The 27,361-nt window shown below is 31.6% G+C and overlaps 1 protein-coding gene and 1 long non-coding RNA gene across 4 annotated transcripts in view; one reads left to right on the forward strand and one right to left on the reverse strand.

Moving 5' to 3' along the window:
* Nucleotides 1-27,361, reverse strand: part of LOC130902750 (transcriptional activator cubitus interruptus) — a 202,011-nt gene that overhangs the window by 25,067 nt on the left and 149,583 nt on the right. For all 3 annotated transcript variants that reach the window (XM_057815021.1, XM_057815022.1, XM_057815023.1), the window contains exon 2: nucleotides 11,171-11,292. In XM_057815021.1, the coding sequence (XP_057671004.1) occupies nucleotides 11,171-11,292 (122 nt within the window). The remainder of the gene's footprint in view (nucleotides 1-11,170; nucleotides 11,293-27,361) is intronic.
* Nucleotides 14,591-26,681, forward strand: LOC130902754 (uncharacterized). The gene is made up of 4 exons (XR_009060464.1): nucleotides 14,591-14,657; nucleotides 17,365-17,487; nucleotides 20,699-20,889; nucleotides 26,573-26,681. It is a non-coding gene; the product is annotated as an uncharacterized LOC130902754 (long non-coding RNA).

Raw genomic sequence — 27,361 nt, forward strand, 5'->3', positions numbered from 1 at the left:
ATATATGGAGTCAAAAGAGTAGCGAGAATTAATTAGTTAGAAAATCATTATTGGATAATTGATTGATTGGATAACTATCCTGTTGACTTTTTTCTCTTTAAGGAAAAATAGTTTTGAGGTGTTTCAACTCGAGGACTTCATTTATTTTCCTCATCTTTTACTTAAAATCGAATGTTTCAATGTTTTTCCTCGAATGCAAATAGAAAACCCATAAACTTCAATACATCACGGTCACATTTATGGCCACGAAAAGGTGTTTTCTAGTTCTTGGACAATATTTCTCTGTGTTGACATATTGACATGCTTCCTCCCTAATGTATTACCCTTAAAAAACTTCCAAGCCTGAATCCAATCCTGATAATTTAATTCCTTTTATTATGTATTAAAATATCGAATTGAAAGGCTATAAAGATGACATGTGTACGTTTATGATGAACCCGTTCTACCGATAAACTCGTAAATATAACATTTTTTATGTGTTTAACAGCGTGTGCATTTTTTTCGTTGATATTAACGATTTTCTTCGTTTCGCGCGTTATCTTTATCGAAGTTACTCAATGCAGAATCGGGTCGTAGTCATATTTTATTATCCTTACTATCCTGGTAGACCGGTGGGTAAATGCGATCGGCTGAAGTTTGAGTCATTTGTCGATGGTTTTTTTAACTTTTCAAGTTATTTATTTCCCTTTTTCATAATTTCAGCATAAAAATAGAATTATCATACAAAAAAGTAATAAATCTACCTGAACTGGGACTATAGTTTCCAAAAAGTCATTTACGGTATTCTCAGAATTTGGATAGAATAATTTGAAGGAAGATACATTTTTATATAAGTCAGTTATACCAAGAGGATACAAGTTTTAGTTGAGTTTAGTTTTGAATCGAGAAGGCATTCTGTCTCGGGACAGCGAAGCTATCAGATCTCGAACGCCTAGATTTTAGCGGAGCTACGCAGCTTCCTAGAGATTCGGCACGAGCGAATTTGTTAATTCTTTCGTTTCGTATATAATTTGTGTTTATGCTTTTGTTTAGTGTTTATGCATACCACATATGAATTCAACTTCAAAGTTTTGTATATAGGTACCACACAAGTAAAAAGTCTTCTCTTCTCTTTGGAATTATTATTCATACTATTCATGTTTCTGAACTGAATATTAAGGGTTGTGAAATTTCCTATTAGACATGATAGGCTTCATCAAAGATAACAACATAATATTATTAGGACTAATTATTTCCAATAAAATATAGCAAGTAGCCCCTCTTTTCAAACGCATTTAAAAACCTATTCTTGTTTGTGTTAATGTTCGATGTTTATTACAGACTAAATAATCTTTATTTTTTTGGAATTTACTTACTGACAATCAAATATTCCATTTTAAAACTTACCGTACTTTTTCGAATGTGTATGTGGAAATAGCTCCATATTCAGTTTTGCTGTAGCTTCCGACAAAATAAATATCACGAATCAATAAGTATTTTATTTTTTATTTATTTACTTGTATCTAATTCAATAACACTATTTCCCGCTAACTATATTTGAGAGTAAATAATTTTGAAAACATTAATTAAAAAGTTCAATCATGTTATCCTACTTTTATTTCGAATATTATGCGTATTATACTATTGTCTCATCAGGAAGTATCATTTTTACTCTATACTTTCTTGTATCCAATTAATATATATGTTTTATCGGCGGGTGTAATTTGGGCGCTAACCATCCTTCTTACCTGTCTGACCAAGAAGGGTAGATAATCCGACATGTATTTTCGGCGCTAAGAAGTGCAGGTAGGTCGAGTCATAAAATAACCCAATAGAGGGAAAGTTGATAGATTTTTAAGTAGGTTAGGTTAGGTTAGGTTAGGTTAGGTTAGGTTAGATTAGGTTAGGTTATGTAAATCTCTTATTTTATATGTAATATGTACTTAAGTACTAAATAAAAATATAAAGAAATATAAAATTTACTTTATTCTGTAGAGTGTTACAAAAATGTTGTGAGGAAACTTTATTAAGGGCAGATTTTTCATTTAAAAAAAGTGCAAAGTAGCCCCCTTTAACGGTAAATTTTTTCAGACCTTAAGTGATAATAGGTCATTTCTCTTATAGGAAAATCTAAAAATACAAAAATATATCTTATTATAAATGTCGGTGATTTAATAAATAACTGTATTTCATATATCATGTACTTCAGTCTGTTAGCGCCCAAAATACACATAGGATTAAAATTACCCTTGGGTTTTGGAGCCTAGTTTACATGTTGTAAAAAGTACATTAATCCTTTAGCGCCCAAATTACATCCGCCCTGTTTTATTGATGTATTATCTTCATTTGGGTCTCTTTTAAGTAAAATTACGTTTAAAAGCATAAAATCTTGACGTTTCAACCTAATTCGATCTTTATCAAAATATGACTTATCAACTAAACTAAAAAAATTTAAGAAAATTAAATAAATTTGTTACTCTTTCTTAAAAGATGTGATCTCCTTATTTCATACCTTTAATAGATCTTGGAGTATTTTATTACTATCTGCAAGAAAATTGGATGTTGGTATGGGTTACCACCTGAATTATCTATCAACTGCACAAAAATCGCAGTAAGTATTTAATTAGAATGACTAAATAAGGAATTGTACTTTATTTTGATACTGTGTACTTTTTTCCTACCTTATTTTCTACCAATTTAGTCTAATTGCAGAAAAAAAGATGGTAATCCTAATATTAGTTTCAATTCAATCAAGAGTAGTTGTCTTTTGTTATTAGTGTAACATATATATCTTTCTTTCAATAATATCCTTCTCAAATTCGTCTAATTATCCAATTATATTACACCTTTTTTTTGTTACTAATAGGTTTTAGTACGATATCTTTTACTGTATTATGGCAGATAATAGTTATTACTGACTTATTACTGATAATGAGTTTTTCAATCAGGTAGTTGTTTCTAAATTTTGATACTTTAAAATCTAGCAAAAATATTTTATAATCCATTTTGCACCAGATGTCAAATGTACAAGTGTGATACTATATTTTTGCTCCAAATTATTTCTATACTACTTCTACATCTTCTACGAGGGTTGTTTAACAGAACAGTAAACTTTCAGAGGTTATTAAAACTCGTTTTGGAATTTGCTGACATGTTTTGATACTTAAATTGAAGAAAAACAATCGCGATCGTGAGTATGATTGTAAAGATATTTTAGGTCATTTTAAACTCAACGAGTGGGTTAAAAATTGGTAGGCTAGCAAAGAAAAGACTTGAATAACGTTACGTAATAGTCGTTGTTTATATTTTTACCCTTTTTAAGAAAGTAGATGAATTTTGTACGTTTTTTGTATTTATTTACACTCTTATATAGCAATAAAATGGGGGATTCCGTCTAGTTCGGCTCAATTTCGGTGCCGGCCATAGGTGTAGGTCTTGAAATATTGTATTGTAGGTAGTAGATTATACAGTTACATTTTGCGTTTAACAGGTACCGTTCAACCTTCTATTAGTGCCTCTGCCCAATTCCAACCCTATTTCAGATTCGGCTTAATCATGCACCGTAAGGGTAATGGTGCATCACCTAAAATTTTTAGATCTTTATAAGTATATTTGTTTAGCTTAACGCATCAGTATTTGCTGTTAAGTCGTACATAGTGTTCACAGTATTATAAGATTAGTAATAAAATGGCGACATTTACACCAACGAAAGGATGTACCAATAATTCTCCACTATCAGTGAACGAAAAACTTATTATTTTAAATGTACACGATTGCATAAAATACGATTTCCCGAAATTTACTGTACAAGAAACTGTCCACCGATATTTCCGCATGACTGGAGTTGGAAAGTCCGCCGTTTTTAAACTATTGCGTGGGAGAAAGATAGCAGGTCAAGTGGAAACTCCCAAGAAAAGTCCAGGCAGACCAGTAAAAGTCCTTGATGAAGACACCAAAAGTGTAATTCGAAGAAAAGTTCACTCTGTTTATTTTAAAAAAGGAATACCCACCCTAGTTAATATTTTAATGGAGCTTGGCCAGGATGACAGTATTCCGTTGATAACTAAAAAACTTTTATGGACCACTTTGAGAAATATTGATTAATGAAGGTTATACAGTACCAAAAATGTGGCAAGATAAAATATAATCAGTGCTCACCAAGCTTTCATGGAAGGCCTGTCAACGGGTATTAAGGTGCTTTCAGGTAAAGGGAAAAGACTAATAATCGTCCATATTGGAAGCGAAGAGGGATTTTTAAAAGAAGGTTTGCTAACCTTTTAGTCGTGCCATACAGGAGATTACCACGGGGACATGGATTCGGATGTTTTTGAAGACTATTTTGGTGAAATGATATAATATCTTCCGGCTGATTCAGTAGTAGTTATGAATAATAAGTTATCATTCTCGATGCATAGAGAAGACTTCATCTTGAAGAAAATCAGAAATTATTGACTGGTTAACCACCAAAAGATAATTTGTTAAAAAAGAAATATTAGCTATAGAAAATTCACACAAACTGTGCTGCGCACACCGCCATATCATAACGGACTAAATCCTATAGAACTTATATGGGCGCAAATGAAAGGATTTGTAGCAAGACACAACACGACATTCAAAATGAAAGACGTTAAGCTACTGTTTGATCAAGCCATTAAGGAGGTGACACCAGAGAACTGGCGAAAAGCAGTCCAGCATGTCATTAAAGAAGAGGAGAAAATGTGGGATCTGACTACTTGATCGGTCGAACCGTCGACCCATTAATTATAACGTTAAGAGTGTACCTAATACTATGTACATAATGCCTAATTTTTATTCTGTTAAAATAAAATTCTTTTCTTTCTACGAGTATCCTACCGGCACGCCTTTGGCACAGTATTTTCAATGTTTGTTAATGGAAAACAATAGGCTAAGCCCATATATTGACCCCAATCCGGGTGGTACTACCTGTACTTGATAAAAAGAAAAAGAATTTTACAATGAAATCAATGCCAATGATCACTCTGTGGTCCCTTTGCATACCTATTGAGTATTGCTCTATACCTTTCTAAAATAAACTATAACTAATAATTTACTTATTCGTTATTTTCACTACGACTAGTTGGAAAGGGCCTGCCTAGGAAACCATTTTGCGAACTTGTTCGTAACAATAGCATGTGCATCCAAAATACTGATACCCACCGACTATTGTCTCTTTTCATGCTTTGGAGTCGATCTATCACATGTAGTTGACTCAGTTGACTGTCAATTGGACTCCGGTGTGTGATGAAGCCAAGTTCTATCCATTGTCACATATCAATTCGGGTTTATGACGACTGAAATATCAATTCACGATATGTGCAACACGTTCTTTTGATATCCTATGAGTAAGCCTACGACCTTTTTACTATCACTACATTCCATCTACTACACTCGGTGATTATTACAAGTATGAACTCGTTGATTTGAACTGTGACGAAATAATTCAAACAAATTATGAATTAAAAATAAAAATTGACCTATTTTGGGATATCTTTATCTCATTATTCTAAATATATACATATTTTTCTGTTATTATTATCAAAGTGGTTGTTTGATATTTTTCTATTTGTATTTACTTAACTAATACTAAAGGTAAGTAAGCTTTGTCGTTCGTATTATTTTTCCTAATTCAACAAAAATCGAGTAAATTATAATTATGAATTTATTTATTACACTACAGAGTCACTAAATCTTTTTTGACCGAATGAAAGGAAACAAAAGGCAACAAACACATGCTCCAGACTACATGCAGTCCATTTAAATATATTTATAGCGGTTTTAATGATTTATTTTTGCATGAGACGTGTTTGTTTTCATTGCTATATACCCAAACGACAGGTTTATTTATGAACATCCAGTCTTTATTTTTCTCTGCATCTTCGTTTCTTATGTTAATGTTAGTCTCTGGGATGACGCACAATGTAAAAGGATACAATGTCTACTACCTATGTAACTATCAATCAATCGGGTAAATCAAAAATAATCCGTTGTAAATCATTTTGTGTACGAGATTCGTTGGAAAATAGGATTTAATTAAAAAATGTTATATAATTGCTGCTATTTAAATATAAAATAAACTGATCAAACGAAATCGAAATCATCTACCAAAAGTAAGATTTTTGATTTACGAAAAATATTCTTTTTGTTTGTTTTTGAGAAAGGCGAATAGCAAATGTAGGTCATTTTTATAAATTATAGCTTTTTCGATCTTATGAATTTAAAAAATTCCCTTTTCTGTGTAATAGATTCCGTTCCAAGAATTTTTGAATCTATATTTGAATTTGTCAAAATGTCAAACTTTATCAATATCAGATTTGACATATCCACATCAGTGTTGCCATATCTCAAAACTTCAGTATCAACCCTCGTTTTTATTTGAGATATTTCGATCTCTAGTTTGTTATTCCATATGCAGCTACATCAACTAATTCGTTAACGTCGATTACTAAATGGGAGGGGATATAAACGAGTGTTACATCCACTCCTTGCTTAGATAGTTGGAGAAAGATGGAGAAATTGTGCTAAAAAGCTTCAATTTTGGTTTACTTATATATTACGTATATTTCACATGAGGATTCAATACACTCTTTTGATTGCTGGAACTATTGTATATCAGTTGCCGCAACCACTGTTGAGCCTATTGTTTTCACCCTGACTATTTTAAATTTCTTTGAAGTATGCACAATTTGTTCTTTAGAAAGACCCTGCATCTCGATGACTCGAGTTCAACTGCAGAAAATTTTCAGTTTTATGAAAAAGATGTTTTTTGAAGTAAAAAAAAAAATTTTTCGATATAAACAAGCGTTAATGAGTTATTCGCTATAACATTTTTCCGACATTATGGTCAGAACCAAGAGAATACGGCGGATGTTCGATACATTCCAGATTTTACGATATCAAGTTTTCCAAAAATTTTATGAACGCCTTGTAATTCTCGGTACACGCCTCTAATAAGACCGTTATTGCGAGTTTTTATTTAAAATTTTCACGCTTCGATATTATTTGTATTGCCAAAGCTGATACAGATTCCATTTATTTCTATTTTAAGAATCTGTTTTCGTTTGATTTTCATTTCCATTCCAATAATTTTATTGAATTAAAAATCCTATCAGTGATTTAATTAATGGAAGCTCCACCATATTTTAAAATCGAGTTCACCAATCTTTTGCATGGAATGTTTCAAATAAAACTAGTGATTTATTTTGTTCATAAAATATGAACTAATTGTTGCATTTTCAAATAAACTATTAGTCTATGCACTTCTGTTTTCTATAAATACATCAAAAATGAATCCTCCTGTTTTATGCTATAATTAACACTTGGGCCATACAAATACATTCTAGGAGTAATTTTTAAATCAGGTATAACACATGAATTCAAGGGTGAATGAGGTTATTTCTTATCTCGAAGTTAGAAGACTTACTCCGTTGACAAATGTGTTCACCGGATGTTGTGGAGTTCGTCGCAAGTAACTTAAATTTGGAGCAATAATTTTTTTCGGTATCAGTTTGTTCTATATCTGCTCATCTGAGCCTGAGTAAGATTCGTCAACAGCACGCCACAATTCAAAAAGCGACGCTAGTAAGAGACAAATAAAATTTCCCCTAATAAATCAAATCAATCAAGGCGACGGATGCTGTTTTATGTTTTATTGAATGATTCTGTTATGTCTACTAGACTAAGTCTTCTTAAACGTTTTCGGCTGTAGATAGATTAGTTATTTTTTCGTTTGTTCTGCAAGATGTGTGTGTCTCTTCAATAGTAATAATATTAAATAAAAGTAATAGGTGTAAGCCAGGAACCATATTAGGCGAATATGGCAGATGATGCAATAAATGCAATTCTTAAATTTGGTAAAACACATAGCATCACATCAGTATAATCTTGGATCACGTTTGAACATATTCAAATTTCAAATCAGCATTAGGTAATCCTTCCATTCAAAATATTACATCCGTTTGGATGAAAGATTTCATTACTTCATTAGCTGTCTCAAGTACTTTTATTCGACAATTGCTAAGTACAAGAGCACAGATTTTATGAATCGTTGCTGGAGTCGTTCGGTGAATGATGCTCCTGTGCGTATAGCATCATCCGTGTTCATGTGGTCATTTTCAAAAGTAAAGAACCCCTATATTGCAACTATTTACAATTTACAATAAATATATATTTACAATATATATTTTTATTGCTCAGGAAAGAAGTTTCACTAGATTGTAGTCCGTGACAAGATACTTATTTAAATTCTATATCTATCATCGTTTCGGGACTTATGTATAATCGTAAGAGTTAGAAAAATGTTTTGTAGAGATGTAGAGAGGTCACTTGTGGATCTCGCCAATTGTTGAACATAAAACTGTTGCCCTCGTTGCCATGATTGTGTTTTTTCAATATTGCAAATAACTATTACAAATATTATTGCAACTATTACAAATAACACATCAAAAGTTGATTGGAAAAACTACTACCAGTTGGTTCTTTTCAAAGACAAAAATGCCGAAAATTACTATATAAATTATCCTGTACTTGCATCGACCGGAAAGAAGTTTTACCCTCTCACGTCATTAACATGCTAAATTAATTTAAAATATTACCTTTCCCGAAAATATTCTTAACTAATTAACCACCGACTTCCTACGGAATGGATAACTTATGTAGTAGGTGTACCAAAAGAGATGAAAAAAGAAAAAGAACACGGTCGACGAAACAGTGTGTTTTTAATGTTGATGAATTAACATAAGAAATGGGATAATTTGAGCCTACCAAGAATTATTAATCGAGTGTAGTTGTTAGATGGTTCGTAAATAATATGTCAAGTTAATGGACCGTGGTGTCTCGTTGTTAGCTGTGCCACAACTGCCCGAATGAATTTAATATCTGAATGAAGTTATTTTAGTGAATTAATAGCTTGAGAAGAGAATTCCTAGTATTGTTTAATTCGAAGAATCCAGGGAAATATATAGTAAGATCACGAATGGGTTAACCGAAAAAAGTTTTCAAAACTTCAAGCTCAGTTGTCAAACAATTGACTGGAACATGCTTTCTGGTGATGTGGACCTCGAACTTTCTAGATTCATAAAAACACTAACTAGTCTGGTATCGAATTCTTTTCTCCTCAGATGTATTAAAAATGAGCAAAACAAACCCTGGTCCACTAAAGGTTTACGTATCTCTGCAAAAGAACATGCATATTTCACCTAAGGAAATTTCGGATAGTGTCTTCTTCAAATATTACGTAAAACTATATAGAAAAAATTATCATAAGACAATAAAAGCTGCCAAAGATAGTTATTATAATAGGAAACTCGCCACTTGTCGTAATGTTTCTAACGAAACATGGCTCATTGTGGATGATCTAAGAAATACGACTTCTTCTTCTTCTTCTACGACTCTTCTCATCAAGTATAACCTCTACTTTACCTGATAACCTCAATAATTACTTTGTGAACTAGACAAAAATTCATCAAATTTTATAACTACTTCTCATGATCCGCTTTCATATCTTCCTAATGTTAATACTAACTTACACAGTTTCTTCTTTATGCCCGTAGCTTTAGCAGAGCTTCGTAGTACAATTAATGACATTAAAGATAAATACTTATCTGGAACTGATGAACTAATATTAAAAATGTTTTCAAGTCTGCCCCATTGCACATTAAACTACCTTACCACTTTAATTAACGTTTCATTTCAAAATGGTACTTTTCCCAATTGCCTTAAGACGGCTATAATTATACTTCTGTATAAGGGAGGAGATAAAAATCAAGTATCGAATTATCACCCAATTGCACTAGGTCCCACGTTATCTAAGATCATTGGTCAAAAAAAGGCTTTTATTATTTCTGTTTAAATATAAAATAATTACTACCCATCAATTTGGGTTTTTTAGTAAAAAATGCACAAATGATGCCTCTAGCCTAAACAGCCATATCGCATGGTTTAAGTCATACCTTACCAACAGAAGTCAGAATGTGGAGTGCCCCAAGGCTCAGTACTAAGTCCTATTCTGTTTCTTCTGCTTATAAACGACATCGCCTATCTAGACATCAGTGGTAAAATATGTCTATTTGAAGACGACACTAGTTTCTCTTGGAGCAGCCCTGAACTCACGGCATTTCATAGGACTATATCTAGTCACCTTTAAATCATGGTGCTATTCTAATCTTCTCTGACTCAATGTTTCTAAAACCAGTTTTATCCTATAAAAATGCATTGCAGCCTTTTTTATTAAATAATACCACGCATTGACGTCGTTGAATCTGTAAAATTCTTAGGGCTTGTTGTGGACAATTTCTTGAAATGAGATCAGTTTCCACAGAACTGAACTTATCCACAACCTTAACAGTTTATTATGCCCTTATTGAGTTGCATTTCCGATAGGCCCTTCCTTTCTGGGGTACGTGTGGTTAGGATAGGACTTAATTTGAGCAAATCTTTAAATTACAAAAGAGAGCTGTTAGATATGCACTCGGACTAAACAGCAGGGCTCACTGCAGGGACTTCTTTAAAAGAAATTCTGACTTTCCCTTCCTTATTCATTTTTGAATCCGTTTGCTTAATTCGTAAACACGCTTCTATAATTTCAGAAAGATCGTTATACGGCTATCCACTTAGGAAGGCGGAGCACAACCTTTACCTACCTACTCCACATTCAAAATTAGTTAAGGGCTCAATATTTTTCTATGCAAAAAAATGCACAATCACTTGCCAATTGAAATCAAATCGATATCATCTTTTCCCGCGTTCCGCAATAATTTTAGGGTATATTTACTGGAAAGTACCTTCTACTCTGTAAACGACTTCTATTCTAATAATAATATTTAATTTCTGACATGCTTCATACTGATTTAATTTATGCTATGGACTTATTATTATTATTACATATAATTTTGTTACTCATTGTGGTTTTCTTGTGTATATTGAAATTTTATTGTACTTGTTTTATCTTTATTTATTTATTTTTATGTTTGTTTTTCAGTTTTTTCAAGCCTTTGTCTATAAATTGTAACAATTTTTTGACAATAAATCTCTCTCTTCTCAAACAAATAAAATCTTTATTTTCCGTTTCAATGAAAACCATCGTTTTATAAAGAATTCCTATTATAGTTTTTTTTCCTTGCTGTGATTACCAATATTTTGATATTAAAGTTTAAATAATAATGATAATTCTTACCGTGAATGGAGCTACCAGTGGAATGTTGGAGAGAATACAGATACTCCATATGTGGAGGTAACCGATATGCTGGATGCAGCTCCCTTCCTAGAAGTAAACCGCCTCCAGGATTACCACCGACACTGTAAAAAGATAAAATCTGTTTAATAAAGACGAAATACATTTAGTTTTTCGTAATCTTTTAAATAAAAAATACAAAGTCCAGTCGATGTAAAGTTTGAAATCAAAATTATTGAAAAATATAGTAACTTTTTCTATAATTAGATTAATATATCTAAATATCGTGATTCATGTCTTATTGTCATTAGTGGAAGGTATTTTAATTAGATAGTAATAACGATTCTCATTCCATCAGAATGTATGAGGTTGAACATGCCTTTGAGCAGGATATTAAACATATTGGGTTGACCTTTAACCTAGAGTCACCACCTGCAAGCAGTAAGTCAAAAGGCATCAAATGCTTCATACAACTGCTGACAAATTGTCGAAGGAAGGGGCTCAGAATCCAAAATTATGAATAACGAGTAGATCCGTTGTGTGACCTATCATAAGGTAGATAAGTTACAAATCGCGTCTTGTCTTGAAATAACAAGTGCAAATTGTTTCACGATAACATGGATACCATGTCTTCCAAATTAGGTGACCAAGGTATTTACATTCACGCTTTTGGAACCCAGAATAGGTAGGCCGTATAGTTACCCAACAAGAAGCTTATTTTGCAAAGGCGCTGCTACCTTATTGATGAACAGTGCAGGGTACGCAATAAATAAATATGTTGACATGATAGCAAGGTTGATTCACAACTTTTACGCAATAGCTCATCTAATCGAACGATTATGATATGTTAAATTTATTGTGAAAGAATATATGATTAGGTACTTGCTTAACAAATCCTTTGTATCCAAATCGCAAACAAGTTACTAAACCTATAGGAGAATTATGAAGCTGGGAAAATGGATTCAACTAAAACTGGCTGACCAAAGACTACTGATCCTTGATGTTAGGTAAACACCCTGGATCACTAATAACAAAAACTTCAAGATTGCAAACCCTCACAGTGAAAGTATGACAACTACAATCTGAGTTTCATGGATTATCGATTACCCCTCGTAACTCAATTCATATTTGTGTTACATATTTGTTACAATCTATAATATAATGAACTATCTCATGTAAATATCTTTCTTTAATAAACAATACTGTATTTTGAAATATGCGGAAATTAAAATACCGGGCAACGCTCTAAAAAATGTCAAATAATACACATTTAAATTTTGTATGATGTGATTCTAAAAATACTACAGAATATATGGAATTATATTTGTGACAGTTATTCACCGTAACAGATTTCAAAGTTAAATGAAGCAAAAATTTGTTATTAAATATTATGGCTCCTTCATTAATTTTATTTTTAGCGACAAGCGACCCATGTTTTTTATTATTTTATTCGAGTTCCGTTTGAAAAAATATAAAAAAATGTGGTACAGCTTACGAATTCTAGGAGCGAGCACATGTGCATCGTAGTTTAGAAAACCTACTATTCAAAACAACTAATGCCTTTGATTGACTCATTTATTTCTCAATTGGAGTGTTCGTCCTTGATTAAGACAGGGCAATGACTTTACAAAAGACAGGCCAGTCTTTTAAGTTCGGAAAAAAATCGTTTCCCATTTTCATTAGAAAATATATTTGACTGCGTTTATATACAAGTAAATATTTTTTTTTATTTATAGCGCACCCGATAACCAGAAAACTTTATCAATTGTGTTACGGTGATATTAATAATGAAATGACTGCCCTCTTTCTAGTTGACAAAACACGTGTGTTTATCATTTTAATAAAAGCTACTGTGAATGCTGTTGTACGGTGAGTTTAATATATATTCCATTGTTGTAACAGGCACAATATTTTCAATTACTTCATATTTAACAAACCGAATAAATGATTGACTTTTGTGTAAGTATCATAAATATACCACAATATATTTACGATAGAAAATCTGAACTTCGGCATAGTACCTGTACATATTCATAATCCAAATTAAGTGATATCAGGTCCAGAAATGCATATGACTCGATACGTAAGGTAGTTGAGAAGTACAGGTCGTTCCTTTAATACATCCCCTGGCTTGTGATTTACTAAAGTAGAACTTTCTATCGGAAACTGCTTGAAACACTACTCCATTTCATACTGTCTAAATAGTGATAAACTGGCGTTATTTCAGGATGTAAACTCGCGGAAACCCTACTTCAAATAGCTTCAAAAAGTGTCTTACTGAAGAAGTATATCTAGCATTTGATACTCTTATAAAACGAAATTTAGTAAATCATATGAGCCTACACACAAGCTTTATGTTCACTACTACATACACCATTTTCTTAAAGCGAACAGTGTATAATTTTTAATAGGTTGTCACATAAGGTTGGACTAAGTTAGATTAGGTTAGGTTGGTTTATAATTGTTCGTGATGTTAACATTAATAACATAGTCTAACATAATCTAACATAATCTAACATAATCTAACCAATCCATACAAATGAAAGAGAAATATTTCACAATTTCAGAAATACATTTCCCATGGTTTATATGGACGTCAAATGCTAGAAATACTTCTTTAGTTCGAGCTATTTGAAGTAGGTTTTCCGCGATTTTGATTTGAGACAAGGAATTAATAAAGAAATTGCACAAGGGGATCTGAGGGTATGAGTGTAGTTTAAGGGAAAAAGAAACTAAGAATGAGATTGCTTTTTTTTAATTCATGTTGGTGAATTAATTATAATTTATTTACTGCAACTCATTTATAATTTATTCAAAGCGCTTTGTGCTGAGTTATCCCTTTATGACTCGTATTTTTTTCTATCTGTTTTTGATCTTCATTATCACCATATTTTATCTTAGTTAAGTAATTTTTCAATATATTCTTCATTATATTTTGGATATTATAACTTCATCTCTATTACTGTCTCATCAAATGCATTGGTCACTTTTTCCTTGTCTCTGAGTCATATCTTATTATTAACTTTTTCAAATCAACATCTTATTTAATCCAACTTCAACTTGATATCGTCAGTTTTATTTTTGGGGTTCCTTCTACAAGTCTTGCCTCATTTTCTGCAAGCACCAAGTTCAATTATTCTTCAAAATAATTTTTTTCCATTATAGCGTTTAATATGACATAACTAAAAATGTATACACCATTTATTCCACTACGCTGTACTGGTGAGATATAAAAATAGATAAATAACAAAAAATTAAACAAATCTACATAAAACAGATTCATATCGATACAGTTGACAAATAAGAGCACCTTCAGATGACGCAATCTCTAATCCGTTACTGAATTGAAATTCATCGATCATTGTTTAAACAATTGATATGCAACATTCATTTAGAAGTATTAATTTCGTGATGCAACGCGTACCGGAGCCAATTTAAGTGAAAGAGAAATAAACGATGATAAATTAATAACAGTTGAGAAGTCGTTTAGGTAATATCATATTTATATAATATATATATGTTCACTTACACCCTTTAATGGAATCAATATTTAATTAAGTGTTATTAAATAGACATGACAACTTAATAATTTTGAAGGTTGTTATTTATTATGAATTTATTATGAATATGTATTGTAACAAGTTAAATTAAAATTTGACAATATTTGTAGATATATATTTCATCATATTCAATGCCAAAAAAATTATTCAATCAGTCAACTTTAGAATTAAAAATGGCAAATACATTTAAGTTTAGGAAATTAACAAAAGCATATCTGCTAGAAAGATTATTCTGTGGCAGAATTTCTACAATTTCTACAAATTGTTATTTTATTTTATCTTATATAAAGTTGTGTCGCTTTGTACATAAAATTTTCTCATGACAATAACGCTTGTTTCTCTCTCAACTACTGATTTACATTTATTTATTTATTCACTATTAAAAAGATTAATTCAGCTATAGTTATATCTATAACTTAAAATAAAGTATTGTGAATAAAAATCGAATTATCTTCAAACTATGTATGGGTGATTCCGTTCTAACTGTGATTTTTTGTATTCAAAATTTCAAGATTTTAAAATTTAACTTTTCTAACTTTTTTATGCATATTATTCATCTATTTTACTGTAAAAATAAAACTCTAAGAGGAATTTACTACAACTTCAAAGTATCACGAGCAAGACACAAATGTCGGATTTTGAGTTCCACGGTACTGACTCATTTATCCACGGTACTGACATGGTAACTTAAGATATTAAACAACAAGTGCATCAATTTTCCTCAGTTTGATCATAAACATTAGAATTTATAAGGTAATTAGTTTAAATCATTTGTTACGACAAAAAAAATTAATAATTTATCGGTAAATTCTAGGAATGGACATGACACGGTACTGACATTCAAGTGATGTAGTATAAGTTTTCTTTAAGTGGCAAGTTATATTGTATAAAAATAATGTTTAAATATCTTAAGAATTATTCAATTAACACAAAATTTTTATTAATTGATTATTAATTAATGACTAGTACAAAAAAACAATACAGGACATTGAATATCACAGTTAGAACGGAATCACCCGTATGTAGTAAAGTTTATTTATAAATCGTAAACGTATTAAATATGAAATGTGTTTTTTATAAAGATCTTCATATATAGATGCATTTTTAATTACATAGGAAAGAAATTTCAAATTGCATGCCTATATCAAAGATTTAATAGATGCTCTAATTTGTAGTCGTGATTAAAAATTCGTTCTAATAACACGCTTAAATCGAAGCTTCATCCAATTGAAAACGTACAAAGACAGATTTAAAGTCTATGTTGTGGACGAAATTGCTACTATTCGTAATATATTTGTGTTTCGACTTTCCTCACACCATTGTGCACAAAATCCCATTAAATTAATATGAGCACAAATAAATAGAGAAGTTACGCGAAAGAATATATCGTTTAAACTAAATAATTCTAAACTATTATTTAAACGTGCCGTTTGTGAGGTGACAAGCAACAATTGGAAGAAATGCTTTTTAACTTTAACAAACAATACTTTAATTTAATCTGTTCGATTTTAGTACACCAGTTTTCATTTTATAACTCTATTAAGAGACAAATTCCTCCATGCAGAACTAAAAAAGTACCTTTAATGTGGAAGACTTAGTTAAGAATTTTAAACCGAAGTTTATGTCAGCTTAGGAACACCTGGTCTACGTTATTGGCTGACAAAAATTAGATCGGATTTCGATTCTTGAGAATAAGTACAATATTAGAGAAAAATTATTTTTATGTATTTCATACCTTATTTAACGCTCTAATTTATGTAAACTTTTTATGTATCTTACTGCTTTTATATTGTTATTCTTTCGGTCATTCTTATTTGTCTATTCAAATCTGACTTTAACATATAACCTAGAATTTAGATAGGATGATCTTCAAAGGCTTTTACATGTGTTTAACTGCACAGCTAAATCTTTCAATATGATAAGATCTGCGTACAAAGCAAAGGGATTCAAGTTAGACCTATTCTCAATTTTTTCATGAATTCATGTTCTCGATATTTGTGGATATCATCTAAGTGTACTATATTTCCATTTAGAAGGATCAGCGCATCTGTGGTGTCACTTTCAGCAAATCAATACTAATGCCATTGTGGATACTTCGTGTCATGTCCGCAGATCATGAGTTCGAGATTCAGTTTTCATTCTCATAAATCTATAGCTGAACCAATTACTAAGAGAACGCGCTATGACCTATATAATTACTATACACGGTGCGTCAAAAAAGATGACTGGTGTCAAGGAGAGGTAGAAAAAATAATTGGATATACTTGGTAAAAAATTTACGTCAAAAAATCTGTAACGAACATGAATGGGATTGAAGAAAAAAATTATACACCTTTTTGTACGGTTTTGCCGAAACTATCGGCAACATTGTAATAAAATTTTATATAAAAATATTTTGAAAACTAATACATCTAATGAATTTGTGTTTGTATATGACTCTCAATTATTATTGAACATAACCTCTATAAAGTTAGACTTAGAAGAACTATTTACGTTGCACCCCTTTTTTGAACACCCTGTGTAATCTAGGTCAAATTATTATTATTTTATGGTCCACAAATATTGTAAATTTCGGTTGCGTTTATTAATAAATAGTTTTAAAATAGTATTAAAGTTCCGACACTGTGTTTGTTTCAGTTTAAAGAATACCTCGAGCTCTCGAGTCTGCGTATTCTCATCAGATATGAACTACTTGACTATGCCAATTAAGTCGGGACGACCCACCTTGGCGTTAGATTATTTCTGTAAGTTCACGTGACGGTAAGTGTTAATAAGGCTTATCTTTTAACTGGTGGCGTTATTTCACGATCGATTTAAGGTCGCAATGTTCCAAGGTTACTAGTTTCTGGTCGCTTAATCACTCTCACTGATTTATTGAAAACAGGAAGCTTTGAATTTATAGTTTATTTCAGAAAGCTATAGAGTAATAAAACCACATTAGGTTCCACAGAGTGTCCCAACGAATGTTTAAGCCACTTTCATAGTTTTGCATTGATTTCAATGTAAAATTCTTTCTTTTTATCAAGTGCAGGTAGTACCACCCGGGTTGGGGTCAATATATGGGTTTAGCCTATTGTTATCCATTCACAAACACTGAAAATAGTGTGCCAAAGGCGGGCCGGTAGGATAAAAAGAAGAGAAGTTTATTTTAACAGAATAAAAATTAGGCATTATGAACATAGTATTAGGTACACTTAGTTTTTATTGAACATTATATAAAAATACATTATACAGAAATTAAATTATAAAAAAGGTTGGCAATCATCCTTTGGAATTCTTCACGATCTTCAGTCATGCGTATTAGATTTACGGCATCACGTACATGGAATCAATCTTAAAGGTTTTTCAACCATGAAAATCTTTTTCTACCCAGGCCGCGCCTGCCTTCAATCTTTCTTTCCATGATCAGCTGTAACAAGACCAAAGTAGGAAGCTTTCCATCTCTTTACAGTGGTTAATAGTTCTCGTTCTCTGTTCATTCGTCTTAGCACCTCGTCATTGGTCACCCGATCCGTCCATGGTATTTTAAGGATCCGTCTAAAGAGCCACATCTCAAAAGCTTCCACCTTACGCATGCTGGAGACCTTCAAATTCCAGCTCTCAACACCATAAAGTAGGGTAGTAAAAACATTGCATTGTGTTAATCTCCAGCGTGTTCTCAGGTTAAGGTCATTTCTCGTGAGAAGCGAATTTAATTTAAATAACGTATTAATTTCTTCATCTGGGTCCTACTTGTCATTCAGGCAGCTTCCCAAATTCTTAAAACGGTGTACTGTCTCTATGAGTTGATTATTAATTCACAGCGACACATTATTAATTGTAGTTTTCGATATTATCATGAATTTCGTTTTATTGTAGTTCATTTTAAGTCCGTAATTTTCACTGATAGTTTTTACTCTGTTTAATAGCTGTTGTATATATTGAATGGTGTGGGCTAGTATCTGCTAGTCATCCGCATATCTAATATTATTTAAGATTTTCCCATTGATTTTCATTCCAATTTCAATGTATTGCAGAGCCTCCTGGAAATTTGCCTCTGAATATATATTAAACAGGATATTTTATCATTTCACCAAAATAGTCTTCAAAAACATCCGAATCCATGTCGTCGTGGTAATCTCCCGTATGGCACGACTGAAAGGTTAGCAAATCTTCTTTTAAAAATTCCTCTTCGCTTCCAATATGGACGATTATTAGTCTTTTCCCTTTACCTGAAGGCACCTTAATACCCGTTGACAGGCTTTCCATGAAAGCTTGGCGAGCACTGGTTATATTTTTGTCTTGCCACATTTTTAGTATTGTATAACCTTCATTAATCCACGTCTCATCAAGATAAAAGATTTATTCTGCTCAGTTCTGTACTGCTTTATACTTTTTAAGTATTTTCGTCGCCAGTAAACAATGTCATCGCTTTCCAGTAAAAGTGCTTTACGGTTATGCTTCTCCCAGGCAAAATCCATATTTCTCAAAGTGGTCCATAAAAGTTTTTTAGTTACCAACGAAATACTATCATCCTGGCCAGGCTCCATTGAAATCTTATCTAGGGTGGGTATTTCTTTTTTAAATAAAAAAGTGAACTTTTCTTCGAATTACACTTTTGGTGTCAACAAATATACTAATAAAGGTCTAAACATTTTGGGTAAGGCACCATTGCCCTTAGGGCGCATGGTTAAGCCGAATCTGAAATAGGGTTGGAATTAGGCAGAGACACTAATAGAAGGTTAAACGGTACCTGTTAAACGTTAATACGTAACTGTATAATTGACTTCCTAAGTAATTTCTACACAATATTTCGATATTGACACTACAGACAAACTTTTCCTAATTCTGTTAGGCAAGCACTTGAAATTTTAGCATTACAAACAATACTATTTCAAGACCTACACCTATGGCCGACAACTAAATTGAGATAAAGTGGACGGAATTCCCCATTTTATCACTCTATACCTTTCTGAAATAGAATATAATAATACCCATTTGGAATTAATGTTACTTGAATTAACCGCGTAGGCATTTTAAATGTATATCTATCGAAATTGGAGAAATTCGTGTACTGATTAAATGCTATTATTTGCTTAAAAAACCATCAATGAAATCATGGAGAAGCCTAAGTCTGTAAATCACGTCCAATAGTTCAACTATTGGTACTGGTCAAAACAATCACATGTGACTATTGTTCTGAACGTTTGCATAAATTAGATAGTGATTTGAATGAGTAACAATGTTCTCTTTGAATGCAACGTTTACATTCATACCTGATTAGTAACCAAGATAGAAATTTATACTGCCTTATTCAGCGTATTCTACAGATTAACTCTGCTAATTAATATGTTTCCAATTCTAAAAAATACGTAAGAGATTTGGATTGATTGGATCATTGAAACATTTTCTTAGCGTAAGTGCCGTTAGCTATTCGAACTTTGTCAACAAAAGCTCATGAAACCTAAGTTGTTAATAAGATTTTCAAATCAAGATACTCTCCCTCTGTGTCTTCTTCTCTACCTCCATATACCTTATCTAAAAAGGTCTATTCTGATAGGACGTCATAGAACTCATTATGCCTAAAATATTCAAGTTTTCAGTATTATCAGTATCCAGAACTTCATTTTTCTTAGCACTTTTATATTGACCACTCATTTGTCCGAGGTATGCGTTAAATTTTTCAGAACTCCCACTTATTGAAGTCCTTTGAGAGGAGACCTCTGGTTGGATTATATATAACATCCGTATGAATAATAGTCGGGCCCTTTTGACAGACTTTATCTATCGAGTTTCTCTTATTTGTATGTAAGGATCAATCCAATGAGGATCATGTATGCTTCTTGTTATGCTTATGTACCGTTTGAAGAAAATTCGATTGATGAACGTGAGCAATTATCCATGATTGTTTTTTTAGCAGATGATAATAACCGTGTATCTACTAATAATAAGAACACATAACATGATAATGGAATTGATATACATATTTCAGATCAGTCAGTTAAGAGGGCGATCGATGTAGAGAAAAGTTCAACATTGAATTTCGATAACCAAATGGGTAAAAATGTTACTGATACTGAATCACTGTTTTTCTGCAGTGTTTCTAGTGGTATGATCCTGGGATTCATCTCAAATGGTACGTCAGAAGACGATTTGGATAATTTGTCCGTAACTAACTTCCAGGTAACCCTATTTACGATTTTATTTCATGTATTGATAAATATATGTGAAAAAAAGAAGAACCTCATTTCAAAAGTGAAAATAAATCCATGAACGACAATTTTCTTATAGAACAAGTCAGTTGTTTATTTTCTCGCTAGATCATATTACTACAAAAATATATCGTCGATGCAACTAAGTATTTCAAGTAATTGGCAATGATCAAAATGTTCAGTGTCGTGAGTGCGTCTAATCCGAGTTTGCAATCATCGAATTAAATATTCATGAGTGAATTAACACATGGGATTCGTTTCAAATTCATCTTAGTTTTATTTTCGATTTCAGTGGAAAAATGTTACCCACACGATTTCATTATCTCCTTATTCACAATATATTGTATTCGTTCTATTTATTATTTCTAGAAAAATAACAAAGAAAAAAACTAGTCTAAACGTGGACGTTAACCGTTCAACCAATACTTAAGAGTTAAGAGTGAATACGACAAGATATTCTTCAATAGTAATACTTTTATGGAATGGTAACCTAACCAATTTTCTGGTAACATCTTCACTATCTCAAGAAATTTCTTTTCAAAATCCTCAAGAAATGCTGAATATTTTTGTGTAATGTTCGCTATATTTCATTATTATACATACAGAAATCTGGCTATTAGTAAATTAATAAATTTCAGTCGTGAAATATTGTTTGCAAATAATACTGAAAAAATCTTTGAAATTTTATATTAAAAAATCCACAATAGAGTGGTAAGCAAACTAGGAACTTAAAAAAATATGAAACAAGTATTATCTTTTTGTACTGCCGTTCCCACTGTTTAAAACATTTTTCGGTTATTGCACTTCTACCATAAGAATTCTTGTTGAACCGTAAATAAAGAATATTATCTGAGCTATCACGTATCATATCATAACGAAGTTCCAATCAAAAAGCAAAAAACTGTATCGATCCAGTTCCGGTCGATTTTTTTATCTGTCTAAAACAATCTATAGTTATTGTGTTTCATTAATCGATTCCATATTTTTCGACAGTGGTTATATTAGGAGATAAAATAATTTAAAACGTGTTTAGCAACGTCTTCATATTTATTCAAAAGTAATTTACTTTAAGTCGAGACATGAAACAAATTGTCAAATTATACAACTGTCGATGATAATGAAAAGGGCAGTAAAAACCTTTTGTGTTTTTTGTTTCGAAACAACTGCATTAAAAGCAACCCACACATAACATCACAGCCATGGCACCAGTGCCAGCGAATACATACACAACCAGGGATGGATTCCATTCTCAGAAACTAAAGAAATAAACATAGCAAATGCCAGAGAAAATACCAACATAAAACTAATACATCGTGTGAGAAATTAAAGGACAGCTCAAATACTTTGAGAACAACAATAACAACAAATGGGAACAACTATGGAAAAGTAGCTCGGACAAGATTGGGTGTTATGGGAATAATCCTTTAATTCCATATTTATATTTAGTAATGCTCGCAATGTTGTGTTGCAACATATTCCGATGATTCGATTTTTTTATTCGATCGAAAGCTTAGTACAAATGATCATTTACCACGGTGAGTTAACGATCTACATTTTCTTGAGACCAAGTTGTCTCACTATCCTTTCACGCGGAAAACATACCAGTTTTCCAGTTTTCAATGCAGCAAGCTATAAAGTGTGAACATAAAGAATGTTAATATTTGGGAGTGTAACACTTTGTTTACTTTAGATATCTTCCAATTCCGGTCCTGCACCCATCGCTGATTTGAATACAACCCGATAGGTGTTTTATGCGACGGTCTTGCCACTTAACCAGTTAAATCACCCCGAGTTTCTACGAGATAATCGTTGCACTCCTTTTATTTGGTCAACTATTTCACGACACACCTGATAATGTAGTCTGGATTCAGCTTTTATACGTCCATAAAAGTTACGACAGTATTTTTAAAACCCAACACAATTAACAGCTTGAAACGCATTCGGTAGTAGTAGGTATAAGAAATTGAATAAATACTCGGCTGGTCAGTGGGATAGGGCTAATTTATTGAATGGAAACAGAAAAATTCAATATACATATATCATCTCTAGAATTTTTATATTTGCTAACGTTTACAATCAAATATTCCTTATTTAATAAAGGAATAACTACTTCATTAGTAGAGTATTTTAGCGTAATTTAATTGTCATGAAAATTTACTTTTAACTGTGTCTTTCAAACTAATGACTAGATTCAGACTATGCAGTACTGCTTTCGGTAGTGTGTTTTGTGTTTTTTTACTGTCCCAGTCAGACTAGATCTTGACTACAAAATAAAAGCTTGCTAAGGTTGCTACTTAAGTTTTAAGCTAACCAAATAAAAACAATGATTTATAATTGGATACGGCTTTATTGTTTTTCAAAATATCCTCCATTAAGATCAATACCCTTTTGTATGCGTTGGAACCAATTGTCGAAGCATTTTTTACATTCCGATTTAGGTACTTCCAAAATATGTGATTTGAACACCTTAAGCTGAAAAAAAAAACGTTCACCTCCAAATTTATTTTTGATTTGAGGGAATAAGAATTATAATTGGGTGCCAAACAACTGTATGGCGGATGACCCATCAATTCGATGTTTTGACTACTTAAAAACGTTTTTGTTTGAACTGATGTGTGAGAGATCACATTGTCGTGATGAAGAATGATTCGTCTTCTGCCATTGGTGTCCCTGATTTTTTCGAACACTTCTGGTAATCAAATAATGGCGTACAATGGAGAATTGACCGTTGCTCTAAAGTCTAATGGAACGGTGGCGACCATTTGCTTCGAAGTGCTTCGTACACGAACAATTCGACCCATAGAGTCGATTGCTGTTCGGGTTCATATGCGTAGATCCATGATTTCTCGCGTGTCACGACCTTATAGATGCCTTTTGAAGCCCCGCGATTGAATTTTTCCAGCATTTCTTGGCACAAATCGACAAGAACTTTTTTTGAGCAGTATTCAACGCGAACAAATGTTATTTAAAGCCAAATGTTCATACAGTATTGAATATATGCAAGTGGAATGCCCAAATCTACCCCAATCTCACGGTATGCAACATGACGATCTTGAAGTATCAGTTTACGCAGAGCATGTTTTCTGGCACAACAGACGATTTTAGACGATACGTCTACTTTCTTTTCTTCATTCATTATCTACCTTCCAAATTTGCAAAGACTGTGAATTCGTCTATGTACAAAGATGAGGAATTCTACTGACAGATCAGCTTGAAAAAAGCACATTATGTAATGTAATAACAAAGTCTAAAAAGGCCGCCTATGCAATATCTTTTTGTCTACAATCTTAAATTGGACTATATAAATTGACAAAGAAGTCGTCTTCTGTTATATTCTACGGAAAAATATAATTTCTGTAGCCACAAGAGTATGTGTTCAAAATCTAGTACATAACCTAAAAAACTGTAATTCTCAACTTTGAGTGGAAATTTCCATGAAATACAACTTCCATTTAATGCATTTAATTTTCATCTAGTTGAAACTGAAAATAAATTACTAGTTTTCTAGATAACACTGTACTTCTCACATTACTAGTAACTTATTATAGCCCAGAATTATAAAGAATATTTTGATACAATCGCAAGTCATAATGATAAATACTTGAAACGGCCATGAAATAAGCTGTTCTTATATTTGAAATACTTTTAAGGGTTTCTTTTTAACGTTCTAAAAGTTGAAAGTCACTTATTGTAACAAGAAAGGTTTTACCTGCACATCTAACAACATAATATGAATTAGAACCCTGCTTGGTTCTGACACTTTCGAAAGAATTATGGTGCACTACCAGCAAAGAAGAAAATAAAATAGAAGATCATTTTGAAAGAAGTAAAAATAGAAAGTGTTCATGGTATTCAAAAAGATTACTCATTAAGACAGTGACATTTATTTTATGTATTTACTTCTGTTGGAATTTCTACATTTGTTCTCGTTAAAAAAGTTTATTTGAGAAGAAAAAGCGTTGTATTAAGAGAATGAAATATCAGCATATCATCCTGCATAATAGTAAAGTTTCAATTCTTTTCAAAATACTAGGCAAAAATTAACTAGACAATTGCTGAGTCGTATATCTATTGATAGTTTAGTTCTCAGTAAATGACAAACTGTTACGAAAGTAATCGACAGAGTTTGTTATTTGACTTTCTTCGAATGTTAGAGCTTTTCACTTATTTTGATATTTATTGATATATTGCCTGACATTCAACTGACAACAACTCAAATAAATGAATGAATACATCACATGGATATTAAAGTACAGTATGTTAAATTCACAAAATATTATTATATTCTATTTGATTTCATTTTTCACTGTCGCATCGATCATATTGGTTAGAAGCGACAAAGAAATTAACCTAAGTACCAATCGAAAAAAGAAAATCGAATCAATAATCAAAACAATTAACAATGTGTCTTATTATAACCAATCACTCTAAATATTTACAACAATTTTAACAATACCAGAGACAAGTGAAGAAGCAACAGATATACATTCTTGTTTATTGTACTGACAAATACGGTACTTGAAATTTTAGAAAAAATAATGAATAATCACCGTCATTTTTGATTGATTGAAAACTCATTGAGTTCCTAATTCTCCCTTTTCGAAAGACTAATCATAGATATCTTGGCAAGTCTTTCTACGACAATGTTAAGTGGACGTAAGTTTAGGATAAATTTCATTCTTTGAGTCTACATAGCAAATACATGCTAGTCTGCGCATTACTCAGATATTGCTCCATAGGTTAGGCTGTACAATCTTGATTGATTGATCTGGAAAGTGACATATACCAAACTTTTGTAAATAAGCAGAAATATTTGATTGTATTTATCGATATCAACAAGGCATTCAATATTATATATAGAAAAATATTATTTGAAACGTTGCGGCAATGGTATGTAGATGGATATATATTAATATTTCTAAGAAAACGTTCTAAACCATAAAATTTTTAGAGCGAATGCAAAGGGCAATGTATTGACCAAAACTAACAAAAAATTGGGATTCATTCTCAAGGTTATACGTCCAACATTATTTCTAATTGCAATTAATAACGTTACAGAAAATGTACTCAGTCTTATTAAAATACGGTTAGATGCAGATGATTTAGTGATTACTTGAGTAGTAATAACGTTGATACAATACCAAAGATGATACAGAAACATTTTAATAAGTTACAGCAATAAAAACCTCGAGACGAGATCCCTCGGCTTAAGCAATTTGAGAAAAACCTATAATATATTAATTCTACTACATCTCAGGCATAATATTCGACCAGAGAGCTGGAATTAGTGAAAAATGAAAATTTTGCTTATATTTTTTGAGACCTTTGAGTCGTCAGTACGTTTTTTTATTAGACTTAATCAAAGAATTATTGAATTTTTATAAATGCATGCACGTCTTTTTCTATTTCATGGTTGGTAAATGTAGTTTATATCGGAATGAAGACTTCTTACACTATTTTACAAATGATGAAATGTATGCAAACAACATCCCAGTTACAAAGCATACAAAATATAATATTTCTAATTTTATTTTTTCAAGTTTGATATTTTTGAATAATGAAATATAATATGACTTACACTAGTTTCTCAGAATATTTACATTTCAATTCATTCCAGGACATCAAAAGTTCAGAAACTAATTTGGCTTTTTAAGTTTCAGATCCTGAATTTAGAAGCGCAGTTGTTGAGAGTAAATAATTATTCTGGAAAAAAAAATGAAGTATGCGAAAGAGGACAAACAAATCCTCAACATCAAAATGTGTAACACCTATTTTTACTATATGTACAAGGACTTTCTCCATAGTTGTCTATTTTACTAAATTTGAAATTAGAATAAATCATAAAATACATAATGAATCATTGTAATATTTCAATGGTCTGGAATCTAAATTTCTAAAAAATAAATAAATTTTTTCAATTTCTCATGTAGATGCAAAAAAATAAATAATATATATGTGGTTTCTTGTAATATTTCCGATGCATTTAAATACAAAAATCCAATAATACTTGGAACAGGGAATTTTTAGAAATCATTATATATACATATAAGTGAGAAATCTATCAACATTAAAAAGAACGAAACCACTTAAGCCAAATTTATAATTATTTTTAGTGTATTGTTAGATTCATTGGGTAGGTGTTTTATTAATTTAGCAGAATTGTCTAGGTATCAAGTCATACTTTAGGTATAGATCACAATTATTCCATCTCTGTAAATCTAAAATTATTTATTCAAGAAGACACATATTTTCATTGGCAAATGTAGATATTTCATAGAAAAAACGCCTTACTTTGGATTAACTTCTTCATCATTTACAGCTATAACTATGCTCTTCTTTATTTTTTGTACTCAAACTTTGTCCTGTAATTCTAACAATTGATTTTTATTCCATACTTGCGCATCACGCGCCAAACAAATTTTATAATGAGAACGATCATTAAT

The sequence above is a fragment of the Diorhabda carinulata genome, chromosome X (assembly GCF_026250575.1).
Source record: "Diorhabda carinulata isolate Delta chromosome X, icDioCari1.1, whole genome shotgun sequence".
NCBI classification, from domain to species: Eukaryota; Metazoa; Arthropoda; class Insecta; order Coleoptera; family Chrysomelidae; genus Diorhabda; species Diorhabda carinulata.